This window comes from Actinia tenebrosa, unplaced genomic scaffold (genome assembly GCF_029948245.1).
Source record: "Actinia tenebrosa isolate PJP-AT-01 unplaced genomic scaffold, QUT_ActTen_1.0 PGA_scaffold0__85_contigs__length_37466705, whole genome shotgun sequence".
Lineage (NCBI taxonomy): Eukaryota > Metazoa > Cnidaria > Anthozoa > Actiniaria > Actiniidae > Actinia > Actinia tenebrosa.
The window spans coordinates 8,149,571-8,174,261 of record NW_028292569.1 but is presented as its reverse complement, the minus strand read 5'-3'; the positions used below and the strand labels follow the sequence as shown (position 1 = coordinate 8,174,261).

Sequence of the window (24,691 nt, the reverse complement as noted above, 5' to 3'; positions counted from 1 at the left end):
GAGTGGTAATTCCGCGAGAAATTCAGCAATATCATGGATAGTCGGTGGGTTTGTATTGGCTGGCACAAATGTTTACCTCGCTCGCTCAGTTTCGCACATGCGCAAATACGGATCTTGTAGAAATTTTATTTTGATGACGTAATTGACTAATTTTTGTGCGCGATTTTTAAAATTAAAAATCTCGGAAATTTGGCGGTAAAATGTCTTCAAATTTTTACAGTGTTTTTTCGATATCAAAAGCAATTAGCTTGCAAAATATTTAGCGAGTTCTAACGACAGAATGTTTTTAATTGTGAAAAGACAGAAATTGCGTTAAATCTAAGGTTCTGTCGTTGGGATACATAAGTCGCGGTGTCAAATGATGAAATAAGTAGTATGATTTCACTTAACAAATTTAGAAAAAAATTCACCGCGAAAAACTCGAGCTTTAATTTTTTTTATTACAAAAAAGCCTCAATTAAGACTAACGTTACGTTGCTATGGCGACCCGTCATGTGATATTTTTTTGTAAAAACTGAAACCTTGATTTACTAATATTAGTACAATGCGCAAAAAAGGGTCAATACATACTTTGTTTTATTTTTAATACAACAATATGTAACATGTACCTCAAAAGCCTTTTAACTATATGGAGCTACCTTAAGGGTAAACCTTTTTTTCTTTTTAAAGGACACTTCTGTCGCCTTAATGCCTCCTTGCCTACACCAACTGACGGAATAACCGGAGATGTTTGCCCTCTCGGGCACTATTGTATCAAAGGTTCTTCTGAAGGAGCTGCATGCCCAGCAGGTAATATTAATATCTTTGTTAGAAACACATAAATATAATCTAATTATCACTCTTAATTAATTTCGGAAGAAGAAACTTTGCGCAAATGACGACTTTCTGTTTTTCAGGCACGTTTGGCAATCGCACAGGGCTTAAGAATGACTTGGAATGTCATCCTTGCAATGCTGGATATTGGTGTCCTTCCCCTACAGTTGTTCCGACTAAGAAATGTTCTAAGGGCTTCTGGTGTATAAGTGGTTCTAAGGAACCTTCGCCCATCAATAAACCATACGGAACTGACTGTCCAAACGGAAGCTACTGCCCTGAAGGCACCCCAATCCCTGTCCCTTGTCCTAAAGGGTCGTACAACCCTTATCGAGGAAAAGAGAACCGGACTGATTGCGTTGCGTGTGATCCTGGAAAGTACTGTGAGACCACAGGACTCATAGCCGTGACAAACGACTGTGACCAAGGCTACTATTGCACTATTAGTGCCCAAAGAAAAAATCCTACTGATGGTGTAACAGGAGACAGATGTCCAATGGGACACTACTGTGTAGTGGGATCCAAAGCACCTGCTCCGTGCGAAAATGGAACTTTCATGAATCATACAGGTAAAATCAAAAACGCTGTATATTAATCTTAATGAAATTTTTTTAAAAACCTCTAAATATTTGTAATTAATCTTCCAGGTGGGCACAAGTGCTATATTTGTCCAGCAGGCTATCAGTGTATTCGAGGCGTACTTCCCGACCCATGTCCAATCGGCTTTTATTGTCCTGACGGTACTGGATATGACACAGTACCTTGTCCTGTCGGTACATATGGTAATCAAACTGGTCTAAAAGATAAAACTTACTGCACACCATGTACTGGAGGAAACTATTGTCAAGTACCTGGAAAGTCTTCAGTCACTGGCAAATGCGCAAAAGGTGAGGCACAGTGGTAACTTAAAGTATTAAAAGTAACGTCCAGAACTTAGTTTATGTTTTTCCTGGTAGGATATTACTGTACATCTGGTGTTAACGTGAGCGAACCAAGTGGTGCCAACACTGGTATTGGTGGCATCTGCCCCGTCGGCAATGAGTGTCCAGAAGGAAGTGCCATACCATCACCATGCAAAAGCGGCTCTTTTGCTCGAATGCCCCAAATGGCAGCTTGCGAACCATGTACGGAAGGTAAGCTGGAGATGAGTTTGTGAAGATTCTTAGTGTGCTATGGTTTTCTTGATAATTGTGATTGTTCATAATAATGATGACGACGACAACGGCAATAATGTTGATAATGTTCTCATTTTTTTTGTTGCTGCTACTGGTAGGTCATTTGTTTCTGAGTACAACCTTTCCTTTAAAAAAAGACCTTTCCTCAGAAAATATAAATAGTCATTTTGATTGAAAGCAAAGAGACCCATGAAGAAACCTTATCAACCAAACTGGCAGTCGTTAGATAACTACCAAGTTATATTTTTTATTTGTAAAATTGTAGTACGTTGTATTTCAACTAGTACCTAACTGTAGTGAAGGTATCTCTGAAAGAATATTTATTGTTTCAGGATTTTACTGTACTGGAACTACCGAGAACCCACAACCATGTCCAGTCGGGCATTATTGCCCGCTGAGTACTTCTACTGCTAAACAGTATCCTTGTAAACCTGGTACATATAATAACCTAACACAGCAGTCTTCTGAAGCTGCCTGCATATCCTGCCCTGCTGGATGGTATTGCGAGGGGTACGCAAGGGTAGAGCCAAATGGTGAATGTGCCGAAGGTTTTTACTGTTCCGGCGGTTCCTGGTCAAGAAAGCCTGGAGATATTGGCAGCGCCAACTACGACAATGCCACCAGTCCTTCTGATACTTGCTACAGGAATTTTGAGTGTGTTTGCCCAGCCTGGAACAAGACAACAGGTACCACTATCTCAACATCGTAAAATGTTTACACAGGGAAGCACGGGTTGCGTAGCGGTGAGAGCGCTCACGTCTCACCAATGTGTTTTCGAGTTCCACTGGCTTGGTGTCATATTTGAGTAGAGTTGATTTTTTGTTGTGCTTTGAGGGTTTTTTTTTTTTTCTTCCTTTCTTTCTCTGAACTCTGATTTTTTGCTCTTTACTAAGGCACTTCTTTAATTCGCAAGTTAACTTGTGGAATTATTCTTGAAAACATTCAGTGATTGAATGAAATGTATTGGATAAATTAATCATTTAAAAAAAGGATTCAATTATAGCACTACTAAATTATAACTATGAAATAATCCGCCTTTGTATGTATTATTCTTCAGGTGATATTTGCCCTGCTGGTTACTTTTGTCCCCTTGGTTCCAAACGTCCAAAACCCTGTACCTTGGGTTACTACTGTGCACATGCCGGGTTGAAAACACCCACAGCACAGTGCAGCCAAGGATACTACTGCAATGATAGCTCGACTACTCCAAACCAGGCAAAATGTCCACCAGGATATTACTGCCCTAACGGCACAGGCGTACCAGAGGCTTGTCCTGCAGGTACATTCTCTGGTACATTTGGCAACGTTAAACTCGAAGATTGTCAGAACTGCACTTCAGGAAAGTATTGCGGGGGAACTGGACTTGATAAGCCCACAGACGATTGCGCTGCAGGTTATTATTGTCCAGGTGGTCAGGCCACGTCTACACCATTAGGTCTGGAATGTACTCCTGGTCACCATTGCCCTAAAGGAAGTCCTTTCCCTCTTCGATGTACGAATGGATATTACCAGAATGAGCCGCAAAAAGAAATTTGCAAGACTTGTCCAGCTCGTTATTACTGCAACAACACGTTTTCTGCTGTCATAAACCCAGTACCTTGCGAAACAGGTCACTATTGCCCAGAAGGAACTGGTGACTACAGAGACTTTCCATGTCCCGAACGTAAGTATTGCACGCTTTTGCAAGTTTTTTTTATTCACTCTCATTGTCCTTTTAATTGTTCTCTTCTCGTTTTCAGGATTTTTCGGTGGACAGCGAGGGCTGGAGAATGCTGATAACTGTACAATCTGTACATCAGGCTCATACTGTAGAACCCCAGGTCTAGATGCACCTACTGGTCCTTGTTGGGGCGGACACTACTGCAGAGAAGGTGCCCTTCTTCCAAACCCTGAGAATGATCGGCTTGCATCTGTTAATTGGCCTCATCAACTCTTTCCTTTCGAATACCTTAATGCCGCATGTCCTCCTGGTCATTACTGTACCAATGGCACCAAGGTACCAGAACCATGCCCTCCAGGATTTTACCACAACACTGGTCGCATTTCATCAAAAGCAGAATGCATGCCTTGTCCAATAGGAAAATATTGTCCGAATATTACAATAACAGGTGGTGTGGCTCCTGACTGTAGCGCAGGCTATGTGTGTAGTGGAGGTTCGAGTAAGCCAGAACCTGATAATCCCAATATGGGGTATTTGTGTCCTCCTGGATTCTACTGCCCGGCCGGTGAGTAAGTTTTACATAGCCTCTTCGCGAAATACTGAAATTTGTTATTTTACTGCCGTCGACCAAAAATAATCAGTCGGTACCTTTTATATTTAACTGATGGCAGTAAAAACCGATTTTACAACAAACCATTGAAATATCTGAGTTTGCAGAATATCGAAAACCACAGTAAATGTTTAGAGAAAATACCTTCTTTTTCACAGCTGAACTAAACGTTACATAAACCTTGTAAAATCAAAGTAGAAAATTGGCAAGTAAGAGTTTGCGTTTCAAGGGAACTCAAAACCTTTCTTGACGTACGTTGCTTAACATTTAACTTGATTTGGTTTTAGGAACAAACGCTCCTCGTAGCTGCCTACCCGGATCTTATCAACCCAACAAGGGCCAAGGAAATTGTACCAAGTGTAGTCCAGGAAGTATGTGTCCGTACCAAAATATGACTCAAGTCGTGGCATGCAAAGCTGGATACTACTGTCCTGATGGAACGCCTAAACCCTGCCCACTAGGCACATATGGAAACAAAACTGGTCTAAATAACATTAACTTATGTACTGATTGCCCTGCTGGGGAATATTGTTCAGAGGCTGGAAGTACAAGGCCGAAGGGGGATTGCGCAAAGGGACATTACTGTGAAGGCGGGGCTAATTCTTCAACTCCAGGTCCAAGTGCAAAATACCCCGGAAACGGACTTTGCCCTGAGGGACATTATTGTGTGGAAGGAACCCAAACACCTCAACAATGTCCTCCAGGGACATTCCGTAATAGTACTGGAGCTGAATCCATACATCAGTGTCTTGATTGCACACCTGGCTGGTACTGTGAAGGCTATGGGAACAAGCAACCAACAGCCCAGTGTGACCCTGGTTATTGCTGTCCAGAGTTTTCAAGAGCCAATGTATCACAACCAACTGGATATATTTGCCCGAAAAATCACAAGTGTCCAAAAGGAACAGCAGATCCAATAGAGTGCAAGCCAGGTAATAAATCTTCCAATGGACATCTATCTATTTATTTATTTTTACTTGTACTTCGCCTCTAAGAAAGTTTTCGTACATTTTTAGCCAACTGTCGTAAATGTTGTACCTCTTGTAAAATTTTGTTAATATTTGTTACTTTTGATCACAACCTATGACTTTATAGGGCACACTATGATATACCTCTATAGCCCAATTTAGACCATAAAATAAAAAAACAAGAATCTTATTCTCTAAAGAATGGCACGTGGTCTGAAATGGGCAAAAGCCCAAGGTCAGTAAAGAGGTATATTGGACGGGATCTCTGTTGTTTGACCCTCACCCTCAGTCGATTATCATTATTAATTTATATTCAATAGACGTCTTCGAATTAGTCAAATACCGCTGTGTTCCTTGATCGCAGACTCATTAACATAGGGTTAGCCTCGTATCAGTGTTTAAATATTCACAAATACCAACGGTAAAGTGGAGAATACACAACTTCAACAATACAAACCTAAAATATCAAAATAATTCCATACGAAATTGAGGCTAACCTTGTACAACAAAGATTTTGAAACTGGGGTATTTTAAATACTTCTTTTGGTATATTTATATTTATAGTTAAACTGTCATTTTGTTTTGTGCAGGGTCAAATCAAGATTTAGAAGGCCAATCTACATGTGACCTGTGTCCAGCCGGCTATTATTGTCAACCAACACCCATTAAATGCCCAAAGTACCACTACTGTCCAGCAGGGGTTACTGTACCAATACCCTGTCCAAATGGAACTTTCACCTACGACGACATGGCCGGACTTGCAAACGCATCGCAGTGTCTCCCTTGTATAACAGGCCACTACTGTCGTCTTGGTCAGATAATTAGAACTTGTATGGGGGGATACTTTTGTAAAAGTAGAAGTCCAGATCCTAACCCGGATGGTTATGGTCCACCAGTTGAGGCAGGTCCTTGTCCAATGGGTTACTTTTGTCCTAATGGTACCAAAGCTCCAATACCTTGTCCAATCAACACTATGAAAAACTACACAGGTGGTACTGGATATATTTCGGACTGTCTTACATGTCCTGCTGGAAGATATTGTGTGAACGGTAAGATAGCTAAACATGACGAAATATTCATGAAGAGGAATCCAAAAAATTACAGTCTTGGGACATGGTTACATCAGCTTTTCAGTCATCCTTGATATGTTCGTTCAATAGAAGAGTTTGTCACTATTAAAGTGCACCTAACCCCTGATACAATACTTTCTGACTGTGACGTCACCTCAGGCTTCATTAAATATACAAATTTTGACTGGTTCACACAAACAGTATTAAAAAAAGCATCATCATTATACACAAGGTTTCCACAATATTAATTGTAAATTTGATGTCTCATAATGGCTAGTGTTTAGTATTAAGAATTAAAACGAATTACACTCAAAAGCCTGGGGTGACGTCACAGTCAGTAACATATTGAAAGTATAGACCTTCATAACTTAAAGACGCAACATTCAAATGAAGAAATATTTCACCATTCAATTATTCACTTTATGTAGAATCAATACTGAAAGTATTGTATCAGGGATTAGGTGCACTTTTTTTTAAGAAAAGTGCATGTTTGACTAGCTATATGGTATTACATTAGGTGAAACCGCTAATTGTTTTGAATGCACTTGATTAATCTGATTAACCGTGGTACCGAAATTGTTTTGGTCTAAACTTTTTTTTTTTTTCCAGGGTCGGCTTCCGGAGTTCCTTGTCCTCCTGGTCATTACTGTGAGTTAGGAACATATCCCAAGGAGTGTCCAATCCATCGTTATCGAGATATATCGGGAGGCAAAACTCTCAATGATTGCTTCGAATGCCCCGCTGGACATTGGTGTAACGTTACAGGCATGAATAACTATAATAACAGCAGATGCCCTCTTGGATATTACTGCTTAAGAGCTCAGGAGCCAACACTTTGTCCGGCTGGACGGCGTCGAGAATTTCCTGGTGCCAAAAATGTAACGGATTGTGGCTATTGTCCGGGAGGACATTACTGTCCAGAAAACCGAACCAACATAAACGGTATCATTTGTCGGGCTAAATATTTTTGTACCAATGGATCTGTATCGGAAAAACTCTGTCCTGCTGGAAGTTACTGCAAAATACAAACAAGGGATCCAAAAATATGTCCAGGTATGTATAGTCTAGGAAGAAGTTGTAGGCTGCGGTACGACTTATTTCCCCATAAGTTGTTGCCTGTATTGATATTGATATGATCTTTTAATTTTTTGTGATGTTAGGTGGAACTTACTGCGAAGAAGGATGGTCCTCTCCAGTGCCTTGTGAATACCCGTACTACTGTCCAGAAGGATCGACTTACCAACATTTATGTAAGCTAGGCTATTTTTCCTTGACTAGGGATAGACCACGTGAGAACCACACCCAGACATGTCAGATCTGCCCAGCTGGCACCTATGGTAATGATGAAAAACGACTGAACTGTACTGAATGTCCTTCGGGGTATTACTGTCCTGCTGGTACCATCGGACCACACCAGAACCCATGTCCCAAGGGATATTACTGTCCGTTGGGGAGTGGAGACAAGTACCCATGCCCTGCAGGTAGCTATGGTAACCGCTCCCTAGCAACAAGTCCATCTGATTGCTATCTGTGTCCCAATAATACTTTCAACAATGTAGCCGGAAGGACGGCTTGTAGGCCGTGTGGAAGCAGTTCTACCGCAGGAAAAGGCCAGGCTAAGTGTACATGTATTGGTATTAATCGGGCTTTCCAGATATCCGATGGATCTTGTCAGTGTAAGTCCGGTTATGTCTATTTTGATGAAGCTGACTTGTCGAAATCTGAAGGCAATAGCGACAACGACTGTCAACCAGAGGTAAATTTTATGTTTTGCATTTGTTTTTTTCATGCAAACTTTCAAGTTAAGGTATTCGTTGGAATTTTTTTTTTTTTTTTTTTTTTTTTCACTGCCGCAAGTCAAAGATACTGATAAAAGCTACCGACAGATTAGTTTTGATTGAAGGCAACGAAAAATCAATTTTACAGCAAACCGTTGAAATGTATAAGCTTGCCGAATAGAGGCTTTGCGTCATCACGTGATGGTAGCCATAACAGGAAACGGCAACAATTGAATCTGGTTTAATCTGATTTACATGAGAAAGAATTCAGTTTCCCAGACTCTATTGTTGTGCCTCCTGTCATGGCTGCCATCATGTAATAAAGCAAAGCCTCTATTACATTTAACCCTTCCTGACTTTAAAATCTGTCTTTCCTATCCTTATCTTTGTTTGTTTGTTTGTTGTTGTTTTTTTTGTTTTGTTTTTTTTCTTTTATCTTTCCTCTCAATTCCAATTTATTCATTTCTACTTTTTGCATTGTTAATGTGTTATATTTTCTTTTTTTTTTCTCGATGCGACCTCGCTACGGCAACAACAAAGTTACCATTCTGATTTTTTCCCCATAAATTAGGTTGATACTCGATGTGGTAACGGGCAATACCGCCAATCATCCACAAGGCAATGCAAAACTATGGAAGACTTGCAGAGAGAGTGCAAACAAATAACATGTAGTGGTCCCGGGGAGTTTAAAGAACAGTATGGCTCATGCGTTTGTAACTATAACCCAATTGATTGCGACCTTCAATGTGAAGCGTCAAGACCCAAGTTTACCGTCCGAAGAAACGATTTGGGTATACTAGAACTAGTGACCTCAAACGGTTCGAATTCCACCGTCCAGGCAATCACAGGAGAACTTGGCGTTAGTGACTTTGATCGTACTGATCACTCTTCTGAGATTATCTCGTACGGGGCAGATGGTATTAAAGGTTATATCCCGCGGGATTTCAGTCAAGCTAGTGAAGTTGTATCACAAACGCCCGTCACATTTCCTACTCAAGCACCTACTGTGTCTGCGCGTCGTAGACGGAGGGCTGTTACCCTTCCCAGTAATGAAACCTCAGTAGGCAACAACGCAAGCCAAGTTGTCCAAAACCCGTTATTCTGTTTCCTGATTGGACAATCGTTAGTCTTCAAAATCCTCATCAATGAGCAGAACCGCACGTTGAGTCATTATCCCCGATACCGAAAGAACCACTTGTTCAATACTAATCCTTCGTTCGACTATGGAAACTTCCGTCAGCTCCATTCTATTATCACCGAGACAAACAAGACTCTCTACCTGTTTGTTCACGTGTTTGAGGAAGCAGGAACGTTCGTGTTTTATGATAACGCCGTGCCGTCAAGAGAGACCGTTGTTTCTGTCATGAAACTGGGAGAAAAATGTCCCTTCAACAGAACCATGGAGGCTACAAATGAAAAGACTTATAACTTACTAGGAGTGAAGAAAGCTGAGGTGGGAATAGCACTTGAAAAAAATTATTTCTATATAAACCTCATTTGGTTAAATCTCTGACGTTTTTGCTTGAGGTTACTCGATGAAAACCGTTTCAGTGTAACTGATACGAATACAATGATTTTGTGCGAATTGTGTCTCTTCATTATGATAATTGTCTCTCTCGTCAAGCATAGTCGAGAAGTCCAACAAGAATGCATGGTATTTCCGCAAAGTTTTTACCATTAATCCGCTTTAGCTTATTCAGATTTGGTGGAAATTATTTAGTGTGGCGAACGGTCTTTAAAGGTGTGAAGACATCGGGGTCTTAAACTACAGTAGTTATTGATTGTGCTAACAATGATTTGCCTTTTTCCACAGCCCCAGAATCTAGAACCAAATTGGAAGGTTATATATGGAATGACAGCTTTCATGTTCATCTGTGTGATTATGCTGATCATCGCCATTTTCATTTGGCGGCCAAGAAGTTTTGGAAAGTATCCCATAGCATCGTTAAGGCCCAAATACAAAGCCCTGGGGGCGCCTGTACCCGTGGTACCTATTCCAGGAATAGACGACAACCCTGAAGAACTTGGGCCACGTGGTGTCGCTGAAGGAGCGCCATCTTATGAAAGTCACAATGTCAAATTCGAACTTGAGAACTTCAATGTAAGAACGCTGTACGATAAGATTGAAGATCAGACGTTACACATGAGCTCTCAACTCTCGAGACACCAAGCTGATTTGAAGGGATTCTTTGATCGTATTATGCAACAAACAGACAAGCTCAAGGGAATGCTTGATAACCTCGATGTATCTGCGCTGATTAAAGTAAGTTGCTATAGTGATTCAGTAAATGATCTTCATTCTTATAGCTTAGTACTTTATCAAAGATTTTCAATGCTCCAGGGTTAGTTTGGTATTCTTTGTTGGCCAGGGCTATCCTCAATTTTGTTTAATATATTCCTATACCCCAATGAATGTCCTTCAATTTCTAAGTGTTTGTATTGTTTAAATAGTACGTTGGTATTTGTAAATATTTTGATACTGAGACGTTACTAACTCAGAGTTAATAGAGACCCTTAGCACGACACTCTTGCTAAGTATCGCAAACCTCGAACTGCAGTTCGACGTCAGTTGTTTTCCGTCCAACTTTCAACATTTCGCAAGGTGTTCCTGAAGAGCCGCCATATTGAATATCATTTATGCTAAGTGTTTCTCCGTGTTTACGGGTGTTTCTGGGCCTGATTGGCATTTAGCGGTAAACCTGATGCTAGAGGTTTCTAATAAGTCTGTAAACACAGCGGTATTTTGGAATAAAAAAGCGTCGTATTTTTATATTTGACTGGATTATTCCATCCTCTATTGTAGGCCACACGTGAGCAAGAACGTACTGGTGGGGGTGGCCAAGGAGGACAAGGTGACGTAACACAGGAAGCCCACCAACAGGCTGCTCCTTCAGACAAATCAAAACACAAAGGCATGACTGCTGGATCTCAGCTTCGCGAACAGGATCTCATGGCTAGTCTACAGGCTCTCCTTGAAAGAGTAGAAAAGGGAAACTTTGGTAAGAACAGATAGTTTTGTGGTTGCAGCTCTCTTCCAATTGTTGTCGTTGCAATTGTGGCCTTTGTCTCTTTTTTTTTTTTTTTTTTTGGTAGTTTTGTTTGCAATTAGTATTTTTTTGTTTGTATATATTTTCATTTTTTGTTTGTTTGTTTGTTTTCATTTTATTTTGTCATGCTTTTCTGTTTTCTATTATTTTCGTTTTTCTGTTTGTTCTTTGTCTTTTGTTTTTTGTTCGCTTTGTTTGGTTTTTTGTTTGTTTGTTTGTTTTCATTTTATTTTGTCATGCTTTTCTGTTTTCTATTATTTTCGTTTTTCTGTTTGTTCTTTGTCTTTTGTTTTTTGTTCGCTTTGTTTGGTTTTTTGTTTGTTTGTTTGTTTTCATTTTATTTTGTCGTGCTTTTCTGTTTTCTATTATTTTCGTTTTTCTGTTTGTTCTTTGTCTTTTGTTTTTGTTTTTTGTTCGCTTTGTTTGGTTTTTTGTTTGTTTGTTTGTTGTTCTTTTTTTTCTGGTTAACGATAACGTAACCCTTTTCCAAACATTTGGGATTGCCTATCGGAATGTAGTCCTCAAAAATGCATATATTGGGATTGTTTTAGGGCAAGCATATAGCATCGGTACATCTGTATCAGGCATTATACAACAACAAGCGGCAACACCCCAAACAGTGCACACTCAGTACCAAGCCAGTGAAGCACCCGCCACTCAATGGCAGATTCACAGTACGAGTGATGTCAGTGAGTTCTTGCGTACAATGAATAAAGAGAGAATGCACTTGGAACAGCAGCTGAGTAGAGAAGAAGAAACAACCATCCACAAGCTTGTCAAAGAACAGGTAAGACTCGACAGAAAACATCGTAGCTTCAGTTGTATTAATACTCTTTCAGAACATGACTTTCAATATGATATTTTCTAGGAACAAAAACGAGCCCAAGGTATGAAAGAATTAGCAGAAAAGCTCGCCAACAGGCTTGCTGCAGGAGACTTAAGCGAAGACGAAATGAAAGCCATAATGGACGATCACGAGAAAGAGGTTGCCAATCTTGAGAATGCACTAGATGCGGAGAAAGAAAAACAGATGGCGAACCTGAGAGATAAGCTAAGGCAACGAAGAGAAGAAAAAGAAGCTGCTCTTTTAAGAAAACAGAAAGAGGAGGTAATAGTATTTTCCAGAAAATAAGCTAAGGGAAACAATCTCTGATATTTAGGCTTGTACCATCGTAGGTACGATTTCCTTGCTTTTTCCGAAAGAATAGCATCTGTATGGTCACATGCATAGCATAGTCACATCCAACTAATCACTGATAAACCTGTGGTTATCTGTTTTAACGTCTCTAAGTGAAACGGCACCACCATTCTACGTGGTCATCCGAGCCGCGGCGAAGGCCCAACTATTTGCAATCATTTCAGAGCAAAGACAGCACTTTCTACTCAAATATTTCAAATCCTGAATGTTGTTCCGGTCCTTAGCAAACCGAGCAAACTGGACGGCTGTATAAGGAAATTAAGAATTAACCAGATGCAATGTTTTTATGAAAGAAACAGACAATGACATCCCATATAAATTAAACTTCCTCAGTGTCTTTGCAAGCTAAAGGATATTTTTGAATTTATTTTTAAGGCTGAAAAATCTAAAATCAAGCTCGATGACGAGGTCCCCAAAGCTAACGCTGAAGTACTGATCAAAAGCCAGGAAGGCTTGCAGGAAACTATCGTCCAGGAAGAGATCATTGGCCAGGCAAAGGCTGAGGTGGAGGCATCAAATGAGGAAGTAGAAACTTATAGGAAAAGAATGGGTGACATGTTCTGCAGTACAGTGGTAAGATGAGTTTACGTAATGACAACATTTATATAATGCAGGATCAACTTTTAAGGTGCAGACACACGGTGCAACATTGCACGCAACAAATTTGAACCGGAATGACACACGTTGCAACAAAATCACGCAACATCGCTTGTGTCAGCCCGCTATGCTAAGAAATTTGGACAGCGGTCATAAATGTTTGGAAGCTGATTGGTTCGAAATTTCAAAATGTTGCACGCAATGTTCACACCATGAAATCTAGGGCTCGATGTCGTATGTGAGTCAGAATTGCTCGTTGGTTCTCTCCCGTGCTTCGAGGATTTTTCTCCAGGTTCTCTGGTTTTCCTCCCTCCCCAAAAATCAACTTCTAAATTGCAATTGGAATCCAGTGGAAGAAGAGCCACTTTGTGGAACCACTGTTAATTCCCTTCGTCTATGTACTAATATTAAGATTTATTCTCAATCCGTCTTTAAGACAGAAAATAACTTTGTTAATGACCTTCAAAGGTTCAATTTCTTTTGAATAAAACCCATAAACCAATACATCTTGATCATACAAGTGGTCCTTAGTCAACGAGTCTAAAGAAGGCTCGCATTTTATTGATGATTGCATGTAACTGTTAATACAGGATGATCTCGTAACCTCGGGATCACTTGATCCTGATGCTGCAGAACGGCTAAAGAATGAACAGATGAGTGCTGAAGAGAAGCTGGCTCGCGACTTGGCTCAACGCAAGGCTCTCCAGGTATCTCTAATGAAAGCTAAACTGGCCAAGAAGAAGAAAGACAGAATGAAGAAACTGCGACAAGAAGAAGAAGCTGAAAAGGCGAAGGTTTGTAATCAACTCGATCAAGACTCAAGACTCAGAATTTTTTCTGAGTCTTTCAATTTGCAGCTGCAGAAGTTGCTTGATATACTGCGAGGATCAGCTTAATTTGATACAATTTGATTATGTTTTCATTCTGCAAACATGCTGAAAATTCTAGGTATTATTTGTTTCTCGAATGTGTTATGGACCATTATCAAAATAGCCCTGGATGGGAGGCTAACAGGAAAATACAAAAAAATGCCACAAATTCCAACGAGAAAAATTAGGATTTCTTTTGTATTTTGCTGCAAGCTTCGCTTTCAAAATAGTTTTGAGAGTAGTCTGTTGAGGGGAGAAAAATCAAATATTAGTTAATGATGGCCTGGGCGAAGCTATCCCGATTGACCGTACTTCAGTGCAAGAACGCTCAAAAATACTCACTAATCCGATTTGATCGAACAAGAAAATTTATAAATTTGATTCATAAAATAAGTGATAATAGAGCTCATGCTTGGGACGTACTAGTATTTGGTGGTAAAGCATAGAGTTTTGCGTACAAATTAGAAATGCTATTATCTTGAAACTACCTTAGTCAAACTTTGGGGGGCGGGATTTTACGTTTTATAATGAACGGGAAATAAAGTGGTAAATGAAATGGAAATGTTTTTCTTTATAGGCCATAAGTGAAGGCGAAGATTTGGAAGAATTACAGAAGCAACAAGAACAAAGACGATTGGCCATGGAAGCTTCCTTAGAAGCAGAAGCAGTTCGTAATGTTGGTGAACTAGAGATAAGACTTAACGAAGAGCACAAAGAAGAGGTTAAACAACTACACAAGACTCTCCTAGAAAAGGTTAGATTTATAGTCTTTTATCAGGCTAATTCTCTTACTAGACCTTTCGCTGATCATTAGACGCTGAACATTGGGGGAGGGGGGGGTGGAAAGCGATAAATAAGTAAAATATAAGTCCACTTTTAAAGCTGAAAATCATATAACAGACCGACCCAATTTGAAATAATCACTCTATTTTCTCAAGCCTTTCCCAGCCTCGCCCTAAATTTAAAGCTACCTAAATTTAAAGACAAAAATATTATGGCTGCCGAATTGAGGTCATCCCGACATTGTTAGATAACAGCTGTTATCTTCTTCAAAGATCCAGTCGCTCTTTTGTTGCCTTTTCGATTATCCTCTGTCCTTCCTACCGATCGTCCGCTTCTTTTCCCTCCAACTTCTTATTCGCTACCTATACATGTTTGTGTACAATGCCGTGAGTTATTCATATCAAGTGGTTTTTGTATGGTTACAGCTGACTACAGGAAACAATCTAGACGCGGTACTACAGCAGCAGATCTTGGATCAGTTCCGTAAAGACAATGAAATGCTGCAGTCCCACCTTGAGAAGAATAAAAACAAGAGTCTCGATGAAACAAAGGTTGGTGGAATACAAGTCCTAGTTTTTTGATGCTAAAAAAATTAAAAATTATAATTTATCGTATATTACAAAGCTGATTTCATAGATAGTTGAGGGGAGGTGGGCTGCGTAAATCTTCGAAAAAAGTTATCGAGCAAGCGTTTCACCTGTGAAATAAAAATGGCGCAACCTCTCCTTTCAGTAAAGAAATATCGAGCAAACCAAAAAAATTGCGTTCAGGGATTACCAAGAAATAAATATGGTGCAAGATAAACTCGTGCAAACTCTCTAATGGTCCATTCCTTAGTAATGATAAATGGGTAAATTATACACCGCAAAACTTACTGACGTTTCGGACGCTAGTCCTTCGTCGGAGTAAAAGAGGCAAATGCAGGCAAATGTCAAAGTCTCAAATTCCATCGAGGTCAGATATTCACATTCATTTTCAAAAGGCAATGCTCGGAATAATCTCGTTGGACATGTTCGCACCATCACTTACCTATTTCTTTGTCAGGCTGAAGTCTTGATGAAACTACGACCAAAATCCTCTTCAAAATTTGATTACTGTTGGAATGTTTTAGTTTCTTTGGTTGTTGCAAGATAATAATGATCAAAGGAACCACGTAACTACTTAACTAAGATTGTTTTAGCAGTGGCATCAAGACGCACAAGAGGAATGAAGAAATATTTTTAACTTGGGGCAATTTTCAAACATAAATGACAAGACTTAACAATGTATTTTCCGTATTTCAGGCTAAGTTAGCAGCGCGTTTAGCACGCAGACAAGAAGAGGCCCGACGTAGGTCTGAAGAAGATGCTGCGAAACGAATATTAGAAGAACAAAGCAAAGCTCTGGCCGCTAACAAACCAGTAGATGCAGACCATGTTGCTGTGCCTGATGTACTGATACCTAATGAGACCGCTGAAGAGCAGGTGAGTGCTCTGGTCTTGGTACATCGTCGTCATCATCATCATCATCGTCATCACCTTTAATTATGTGTCATAAGTACCTAACTTACATTAAAGTAGGCTAATTAGGTTCACCTATCTAAAGATAAACAAATATACATAATGTAAAAATATATAATATATCATATACGGTCACGCAGAACTCCGAACCGCCATCTATTGAGTATTGTTTTTTTGGTATTCTATTCTCTCCTATGCTACGAGGGTTTCTCCAGGTTCTCGAGAAGTTGTAACCGAGGTTCAACTGTGTGATTCCAATTTTCATTACAGGCTCTGAAGAAACAACAGCAAAAGGTAGTCGAGGAGATGCGTATACGTCATGAAGAAGAAGCTCAAAAAGCCAAAGATAAAGTAGGCAAAGAAATGAAAGAAGAAGAAGAAAAAGCCTTACGGTCAGTAGACGCAGACAAAGAGCGACAGATGAGAGAAATCAAAGAAAGACATGCTGCAGAAATATCAGCTCGTAGTAACACCATGACTCCTGAAGAACTACAACAGGTAACGAATGCCAGTCTTTGCTTTAGTATTATGTGTATAATAGGTTGCGCCAAGGAAGCAACGTGTTCGGAGCTCTCTCGGTTGTCCCGAGGGTTGCCCCGAGGGTCGTGGTCAATGTGAGTCTTTTCTTTAGTATTATGATTATGATAGGTTGCGCCAAGGCAGCAACGTCGAGGCCAACGTGATTAATGCAGTGTTCTCTCTCCTGCAAGAGTTTTATTATGTCAGTTTTCCTATGCAAAAATGAGCTAGTGCGAAGAGTTTTAGATTGTAATAGGTTGTGATTTAGGCAACAGTAAGCAGTCTCAGACATGCATAGACCTTTCCTAAATTTGCTTGATTGACCATGAAACGATGGCTGCAAGCTAGAGGAAATTATTTACAGTTTTTCTGTTGCTGCAAGTCAAGGCTGGACTCGATGTGCTCTTTCTTTTACTGTGTTTTATCAAGACCAACCTTGAATTGGAACCATTGTTTAAATGGTCACTTGCGTTGTATTTGCAGCTTCTTGCAGCTCATCAACATGAAGTCGATGAAGCACTGGAGAAAATAGATGCTGAACGTAACAGACAGCACTCAAACCTACGAGCCAAACTCGCTGAAAAGAAAAAGAAGAAACTCGAAGCTGTTCAGCGAAAGCAGGAAAATGAAATGTCGAGAGAACTGATGGAACAAAAGAAAGAATTTGATGAAGTTCGCAACGAACAGGTAAAGTTTTTGTTGCTTTGTCCGTTTAGTTCCAACCTTTTTTCCTTCCTTCCTTACGTTTTTTTTCGTTTATTTTCTTTCTCTTGTTTTCTTTCTTTCCTTTCTTCCTTCCTTCCTTCCTTTCTTCCTTCCTTCCCTTCTTCTTTCTTTCATTCTTTCATTCGTCATCATTCTTAGCAAATCAAAAACCTAACTCACGCTTTTGAATATTACAGGTGAAGGAGGCAGAGAAACAAGCCATGATCGAAGGCATCCGTGAAAATGGTGTTGAAGCAGCTGAGTTTGTCATTCGAAAGGTAATGATTTATTCCATATCCTCAAATTGTAACGATCATCTTTTGTTACAAACTTCAAAGAGACGAGACAATATTTGCCTGTCATCGTAACCTTTTGAGGGCCGTAAGCTAGATAACTCACTTCACCCTCTCTAAAGTATATCGTATCATAACCTAGTAACCTAAGTTTCACGAGATTCGTTAGATGCTAAAATTTACTTGTTGGTGTGACGTAGGTCCTAGAGAAGAGACAAGAACAAGAAATTAGTGACTTGGAGAAAATGTTCAGAGAGGAAAGAAGAGTGGCTGTCGATGAAGCACTGGCCAAGATGGAAGAAAAACATGCACAAGAGCAGGAGGAACTGAAACAGAAGGAACAGGAAGAACTCGATGCTCTTGGTAGAGAGAAGTTGACCCCAGAGGAACTACAACAGCGCCGCGCTCAACTTTTCAATAAACAGCAGTTAAGACAGAGTGCTTTGGACAAGAAGCAAGCAGACGAGAGAAAAAAGATCCAACATGGTGCAGTGGCTGATTGGGAGGTCAGATATGCGCGAGCTAAGCTAGAGTTGAAAGAAAAGCATTACAAGGTACGTTTTGTTGTGCTTCTTGTTTTGCCTCGTTATTCATTCCTTTGCTTTTCTTTCCTTTCCTTTGCCTTCCTTTTCTTTCTTTTCATTTCCTTTCCTTTTCTTGCCATGCTTTTCGTCGCGATTCCTTTTCTTGCCTAGCAATTGCTTGCCTAACCTTTCCTTCTCCGTTTCTTTCTCAAAAGAAGCTAGCTTCTCTTTAGCTCAAAAGGGGTTTAGTTTGCATGCTTGATTTCCAATCACTTGATAGTAAACACCTACCTTCATGCTAATCTATCCTCTCTATATAAATCCCCTTCTTTACCAGGAATACGCCGACTGCCTTAGCCAGCTGACTCCAGAACAGGCAGAGGAACATCGCAAGTCTGTTGAGAAGGCATTGGCAGCAGCGAGAGAACTGGATGAAGTCAAAAAGAAACTCGATGAACAGCGAGTCGAAACCGAAGAAAAAATCAGGAAAGAAAATGAAGGTGCTTATTTTTTTCAAGTTTCATACAACTTCTGTTTTTAAATGCTTTCAAGTTTAAGTTGCTAACTGAGAAATTCTTTTGGCAGATTTTGAACGCGAACAGGAGGCTCTAATGGCAGCTGAGTTGAATGCATTTGAACAACAACTCCAGGACGAAGAAGAGGAAGAAAAGAAAAAGAACGAAAAGGCAATCCTTGCTCTAAATGCTAGAAAAGAAGCTTTGCTTAAAGAAAAGAAATCCAAGGTCAAACAAGAGATTGAGAAGCTGTCTAAACAAGGAGGTTCAAAGGAGGAACAAGAAGCACTTCTTAAAGAACACAGCAAGGATTTGGCGAAACTAATGAACAAGATGGACGCTGACAGGATGAGGATGCAGAGTTCGCTCGAGGATAGGTTAAAGAAGAAACGAGAAGCCAAAAAGAATGCTAAACTTCACGAACTGACGGATAAGCTAATGGAGGAAAAGACTGAGCACCAAGAAAAACAACAGGCTGAACAAGATAGGGAGCAGGTACGACCATTTTTATTATTTCATTAGTTTACTTTCTGGTACAAATCTACAGTTTGTAAAGGGGAAAGAGAAAGCTTTAGTGTAGATCTTATCGTGTTACCAAAGCAATACCAAACTTTTTTAAGACCTTCTGACATTTGAAAACTTTGAAGAGAGTTGAGCAAACCATAAATCCGTGAAATAGTACAAACTAATTCGTACAAAATAGCACCAATAAAACAAGTGGAAACAAAAGAAAAAGATGTGTTTTAGTGCTATTCAGTTGTTGTTTCACGGATAAATTATATGGTTTGTACTCAAGTACCTCTGTGAAGTGGTCACCTTAAGACCTTTCTTGGTGTCCGCTTAATAAAGCGTGTTCCGATGAATATGAATGTGTGTTATTTTGGCATCGTGTAACCAGCTGTCCCTTTAATGAAAGGTATCCACCAAAAAGAGTATCTTTGAACTTATGTGTGTTTTGTTCTAGGCAAAAGAAGTAATAGCATTGAAGGAAAGCATTCAAATTGACAACTTGGTGTCCGATACCCTAAAATCAGATGCACCACCCCCACCCCCTCTTACTGTCAAAGCAATGCCAGACAGCTATCAAATGGCCGCACCTCTCAGTGAAGGAGAGCTAACCAATCTCCTCATGTCATCACCGCTGTACCAGAAGTTAGAGGCAATCAAGTCATTGCTGAAGGAAGGCGCTGGGAAAAACGTTGGATCATCAACCACAGCTGGTAAGACTTAAAAATTTGCATCAAAAAGATTCCAAAGATTCCTTAAGGGAATTCTATTGTGTTGGCCCCTACAGTGAAAATATTGGTGTAAGGGATATATATATATATATATATATATACATTGAAAGTCGCATTACTTGACTCCAAGTGGTTTTCTGCCGTGCGCACTCAATATCGAGATCTCACCGTTGTGATTTTGGGAGCTTTTTGTTTGGGGGGGGGGGGGGGGGGGGGGCATTTTGAGAGGTAATTTGGCAAGATTTTGCATGGGAGTGTCCTGCAATGAACTAACATGTCCCTTAGGAAATGAGAACCGGCAATGATGAGCCACTATTGGCTCCTGCTATGTCATGAATTTCCATTTGGAAAGTTTTTCTTTTAAAAGACCGAGGACTAAACTATATTTCGTTTCAGGAGAAGGATACATTGATATCAAAGATGATACTCTGTTTGGAGGCGATGACGAGCTTGTTCCAGTAGATCTCAACACTCTGTCAGGTCGATCGTTCGTGGTTTATAAATTTGGCTGCTTCATCACAGACCTCCTCTCTGTTCACTGCCATCATATCCCAGTGACCCTTCTTCTCGCTACCAAGCTCCCACCCAACACACACCTCGAAAGGAACGCCTATCGAAATTCCTTCTTTTTCGATGCAAATAACAGAATTTTGTACCTAAGAGCTGATCGTATGGACAACGTTGGAGAATTTGTAGTGGTCATTGTACACTGCCTGGCTCACATCGCCGCGGGTGACCTCAGAGATGATTCCAACCCTGTGTTCTTGAAGGAATTCCATCAAGGTCTGGCAGTTACCTGTGATGACCTGTTCTTCTCACGGTACAGACGCTCCTCTGCTTTGTCTCACACACTTGCCTCATTACCGCAAAATATCAAACTCGAAGAAGCCAGTCGAGAACTTTTGGAATCCGTTTTCGGAGATTCACATACCGAAGCAGATAAATCAAACGTCGTAGAGGAGCTACTTGATTTGCGTCTTCTTCGTGGGGCCGGCAGAGATGGTGTTCACTTTACGCAGGAGGGATTAATAGAACGTCTTACAAAGTACAGTGGCTTTCTACTAAGCTCCAACTTACGTGGCTACCTCGGGGATGTTGAAGACAAGACGAAAGACGCAAGACTTCAAGGGTCTGAAGAATATATTGACAAACGGCTGCACCAGCTTACTGGACAACAACAACAAGACCGACTGAAATCTCGGTACTCCCAGGCATCTGGGGAGTTACTTGCAAGAGGAATGTCCAGGCAAATGTCACGGACGATGGCAGTGTCCAGAACAGCAACTAGTCTACCTCTGTCAGGAAAATCCCAGTCAAAACCAAAGGACGGATCGAGAGACGAAGATTTATACCGGGTTTTCTTAGAGGTAAGAACAGACTACGTAGTAGGTTTGTTAATGCTTGGTGGCTGACTCTACTTTTGCTTAGGGCAAGCCTTGTTTTCTTTCCCAATGGATTACTAAAAAGTAAGCTTGTAGCCCACGGTCACCCTACCTTTGTACAATCGTAGCCATAAAGAATTTGATGTGTTTTTCAGGACATGACAATAATTTGTACATATTGATGGGTTGCAATCATTCTCTAGAGAGTCAAAAGACAAAAACATGGTGGCCATTGTGGTGCCGTTAACAATGGATGCTAATGAGAAATCTTTTGTTAAATGGCACCAACATGGCCGCGATGACGTAACGTGCAATCGAAGAATATGTGTGTCTTGTTTAACAATGATCACTTTCTAAGGAAGTTGGATTACTTTAATTTCATGGAATTTTAGCTTATTAAATTCACAATCCGAAACAATGAACTACAATCAATTTTGAGAAAACCAGAATCATCCCTTTGAAGGTGCAGTCTCATCCGATCATCATACAAGGGACGACAGACGTGTTCTTGGGAATCATTTCACTCTCCTGTGTTTCAATGTTCTTTGCCAAAATGTTTATAATGTTTAAGGCCTAGGGTAAACGTCGAACTTTCCATGCACCGAACTCATTAAAAACAATGGATATCAGGTGATAATGAGGGGGCATTCTTTGATGTAATTAAGTTCGGTGCATGGAAAGTTCGACGTTTGCCCTAGGCCTTAGGACGGTTAATATAATATATCTATTCATTATTTTGAAGGTCCAAGTAAGTGAGGTACAAGAAAAGGTAGACAGCCTTAACGAAGAGTTCACCAGACTTTCCAGACAATCATTAGAAGCTGATCAAAGTATTAAAGAACTGGAACAAGAACTGATGGCACAGATGGACCTCTTGAAGGACGCCCCTGAAGGCTCTAAGGAATATACCAAGAATAGACAACTAATCCGTGAAAGTGCAAGTAAGCTGAACAGTGCTAAGTCTAACCGCGACTCCCTTGCCCTTCAAAGAAGCAACTGCCTTCAGAGGTTTGAATTGTTCAAAAAACAACTCGAAGAAAAATTGAGCCAACTAGAACTGTACAGCGGTAAACCAGAGAGTGAAAGACAACAACAGACTGAAAAGAAAATGCAATCTCTGACTAAGGGACAGAAAAAACGAGCTAAGAAGTAAATAATGAACAACCTTATAAACTTTATAGAGGCTGAATACTCAGCTATGACTAATTCTGATCTAAAATGAATACAATTGTAGTCTCACTTGATTAAGCTTCAGTATTTATTAATGAATAATGAACGAGGTATTTATGATCATCAGTCAGAAAACATTGATGTCATGCATGCAGTATATAAACTGCTTGGAATTAAGTTATTTTTTTTATCATTCCGATAGTCTTAATTGTATATTTTTATAGAATTATAGTCAAAATTGTAAATCTTAGAATAAAATCTACTTAGTAGAAAAGAGTCACAAAAAGTTCCATTAGAAAAAAATCTAAATTTATCAGGTCTTCCAAGTGACTCCTGTTTTGGTATTTTCTTTAATTTATATTAGTAGTAATAGTAATGAAATGGTACACCTGCTTCCGCTGAAAAAAAATCAAATGTTGTAAATATTGATGTGTGAGACCAGAGTTAATAGAGGGGACCCTCTTTTAACTCTGGTAAGACTAATAAACTTTTTTCTCTCAACTTTACATAAAATATGAGGCTTGCTTTAAGGATCTGCGCGTCACGTTGGGTTTGGTGTTGAACACAATAGACCTCGGCTCTGGAGGGGGAGCGCTCGAGCGTAATGTTGTCCCATTTCAGACCACGTGTCATTCCCTCGAGAATAATATTCTTTGTTTGAGTGGTATCAATATTCATGTGTCTTCTCATGTGCAACCGAGCGCAAACCTTAAACGAAGAAATGATACTCTAGGGAATGACACGTGGTCTGAAATGGGAAAACATTACGTCAGAGGTGAGGAGGTCTATAGCACAAGACATCAGGATCAGTGTATTTGCTGCTAATCTTTCTACACAATAAAAAATGCATGCTCAACTTGTGTTGCTTTTACTGAGTCACTTGACAATGAGATTAATTTGTTCTCCTTCACCATCACACTTTTCTTTCACACCCCAGGTATAACCTAAAGATCGTTCGTTAAGTACCTATCTGGGTTCACTGCTTACAAATACGACGCTTTTTTCAGTCATAATTGATTGGTATTTGAAATATGATAGTGGAAACTGAACCGGCCAAACGTGCAAAAACACAATGGTTCTATCGCTTTACACTTAGGTCCCTCATAACAATCGAAAAAGGATACCAGAGCCTGCACAATGGTCATACTGCTTCATATCTCAGACCCCAGTAACACAGATTGTGATAAGGGATACCATGGTATTCAGGATTCATTTTTTCACACCCAATAGCCAAAAATGATACAAGGGATCCATTACTATTATAACTTCATTTTCGTTCCCCAATAACCAAGGTAAAGAGGGTGGTATAACTTGGTTATTATAGCTTCATTTTGGTTCACCAATAACCAAGGTACAGAGAGTGATATAGCAGGCTTGGTTATTATAGCTTCATTTTCGTTCCCCAATAACCAAGGTACAGGGAGTGGTATGACTTGGTTATTATAACTTCATTTTCGTTCACCAATAACCAAGGTACAGAGAGTGGTATAACTTGGTTATTATAGCTTAATTTTCGTTCACCAATAACCAAGGTACAGGGAGTGGTATAACTTGGTTATTATAGCTTAATTTTCGTTCACCAATAACCAAGGTACAGAGAGTGGTATAACTTGGTTATTATAGCTTCATTTTCGTTATCCAATAACCAAGGTACAGGGAGTGGTATAACTTGGTTATTATAACTTCATTTTCGTTCACCAATAACCAAGGTACAGAGAGTGGTATAACTTGGTTATTATAACTTCATTTTCGTTCACCAATAACCAAGGTACAGAGAGTGGTATAACTTGGTTATTATAACTTCATTTTCGTTCACCAATAACCAAGGTACAGAGAGTGGTATAACTTGGTTATTTTAGCTTAATTTTCGTTCACCAATAACCAAGGTACAGAGAGTGGTATAACTTGGTTATTTTAGCTTAATTTTCGTTCACCAATAACCAAGGTACAGACAGTGGTATAACTTGGTTATTTTAGCTTCTTTTTCGTTCACCAATAACCAAGGTACAGACAGTGGTATAACTTGGTTATTATAGCTTCATTTTCGTTCCCCAGTAACCAAGATAAAGAGGGTGGTGATAACTTGGTTATTATAGCTTAATTTTCGTTCACCAATAACCAAGGTACAGAGAGTGGTATAACTTGGTTATTATAGCTTCATTTTCGCTTCCCAATAACCAAGGTAAAGAGGGTGGTATAACTTGGTTATTATAGCTTCATTTTCGTTTCCCAATAACCAAGGTACAGAGAGTGGTATAACTTGGTTATTATAGCTTCT

The 24,691-nt window shown here is 39.8% G+C and overlaps 1 protein-coding gene across 2 annotated transcripts in view; it reads left to right on the top strand.

The window, feature by feature from the left end:
* LOC116295520 (uncharacterized) overlaps nucleotides 1–23,269 on the top strand; it is a 65,468-nt gene extending 42,199 nt beyond the window's left edge. For both annotated transcript variants that reach the window (XM_089028693.1, XM_089028700.1), the window contains 30 exons: nucleotides 670–789; nucleotides 897–1,382; nucleotides 1,461–1,700; nucleotides 1,770–1,946; nucleotides 2,321–2,674; nucleotides 3,046–3,651; nucleotides 3,728–4,213; nucleotides 4,546–5,190; nucleotides 5,817–6,275; nucleotides 6,906–7,349; nucleotides 7,457–8,052; nucleotides 8,646–9,527; nucleotides 9,888–10,337; nucleotides 10,878–11,073; nucleotides 11,673–11,908; nucleotides 11,990–12,229; nucleotides 12,695–12,892; nucleotides 13,507–13,710; nucleotides 14,363–14,539; nucleotides 14,994–15,119; nucleotides 15,852–16,031; nucleotides 16,338–16,565; nucleotides 17,070–17,273; nucleotides 17,489–17,569; nucleotides 17,785–18,138; nucleotides 18,446–18,608; nucleotides 18,694–19,118; nucleotides 19,588–19,843; nucleotides 20,258–21,228; nucleotides 21,986–23,269. In XM_089028693.1, coding sequence (XP_088884819.1) covers nucleotides 670–789; nucleotides 897–1,382; nucleotides 1,461–1,700; nucleotides 1,770–1,946; nucleotides 2,321–2,674; nucleotides 3,046–3,651; nucleotides 3,728–4,213; nucleotides 4,546–5,190; nucleotides 5,817–6,275; nucleotides 6,906–7,349; nucleotides 7,457–8,052; nucleotides 8,646–9,527; nucleotides 9,888–10,337; nucleotides 10,878–11,073; nucleotides 11,673–11,908; nucleotides 11,990–12,229; nucleotides 12,695–12,892; nucleotides 13,507–13,710; nucleotides 14,363–14,539; nucleotides 14,994–15,119; nucleotides 15,852–16,031; nucleotides 16,338–16,565; nucleotides 17,070–17,273; nucleotides 17,489–17,569; nucleotides 17,785–18,138; nucleotides 18,446–18,608; nucleotides 18,694–19,118; nucleotides 19,588–19,843; nucleotides 20,258–21,228; nucleotides 21,986–22,396 — 10,595 coding nt within the window. In that variant the 3' untranslated portion in view covers nucleotides 22,397–23,269. The remainder of the gene's footprint in view (nucleotides 1–669; nucleotides 790–896; nucleotides 1,383–1,460; nucleotides 1,701–1,769; nucleotides 1,947–2,320; nucleotides 2,675–3,045; nucleotides 3,652–3,727; nucleotides 4,214–4,545; nucleotides 5,191–5,816; nucleotides 6,276–6,905; nucleotides 7,350–7,456; nucleotides 8,053–8,645; nucleotides 9,528–9,887; nucleotides 10,338–10,877; nucleotides 11,074–11,672; nucleotides 11,909–11,989; nucleotides 12,230–12,694; nucleotides 12,893–13,506; nucleotides 13,711–14,362; nucleotides 14,540–14,993; nucleotides 15,120–15,851; nucleotides 16,032–16,337; nucleotides 16,566–17,069; nucleotides 17,274–17,488; nucleotides 17,570–17,784; nucleotides 18,139–18,445; nucleotides 18,609–18,693; nucleotides 19,119–19,587; nucleotides 19,844–20,257; nucleotides 21,229–21,985) is intronic.
* The last annotated feature ends 1,422 nt before the right edge of the window (nucleotides 23,270–24,691 follow it).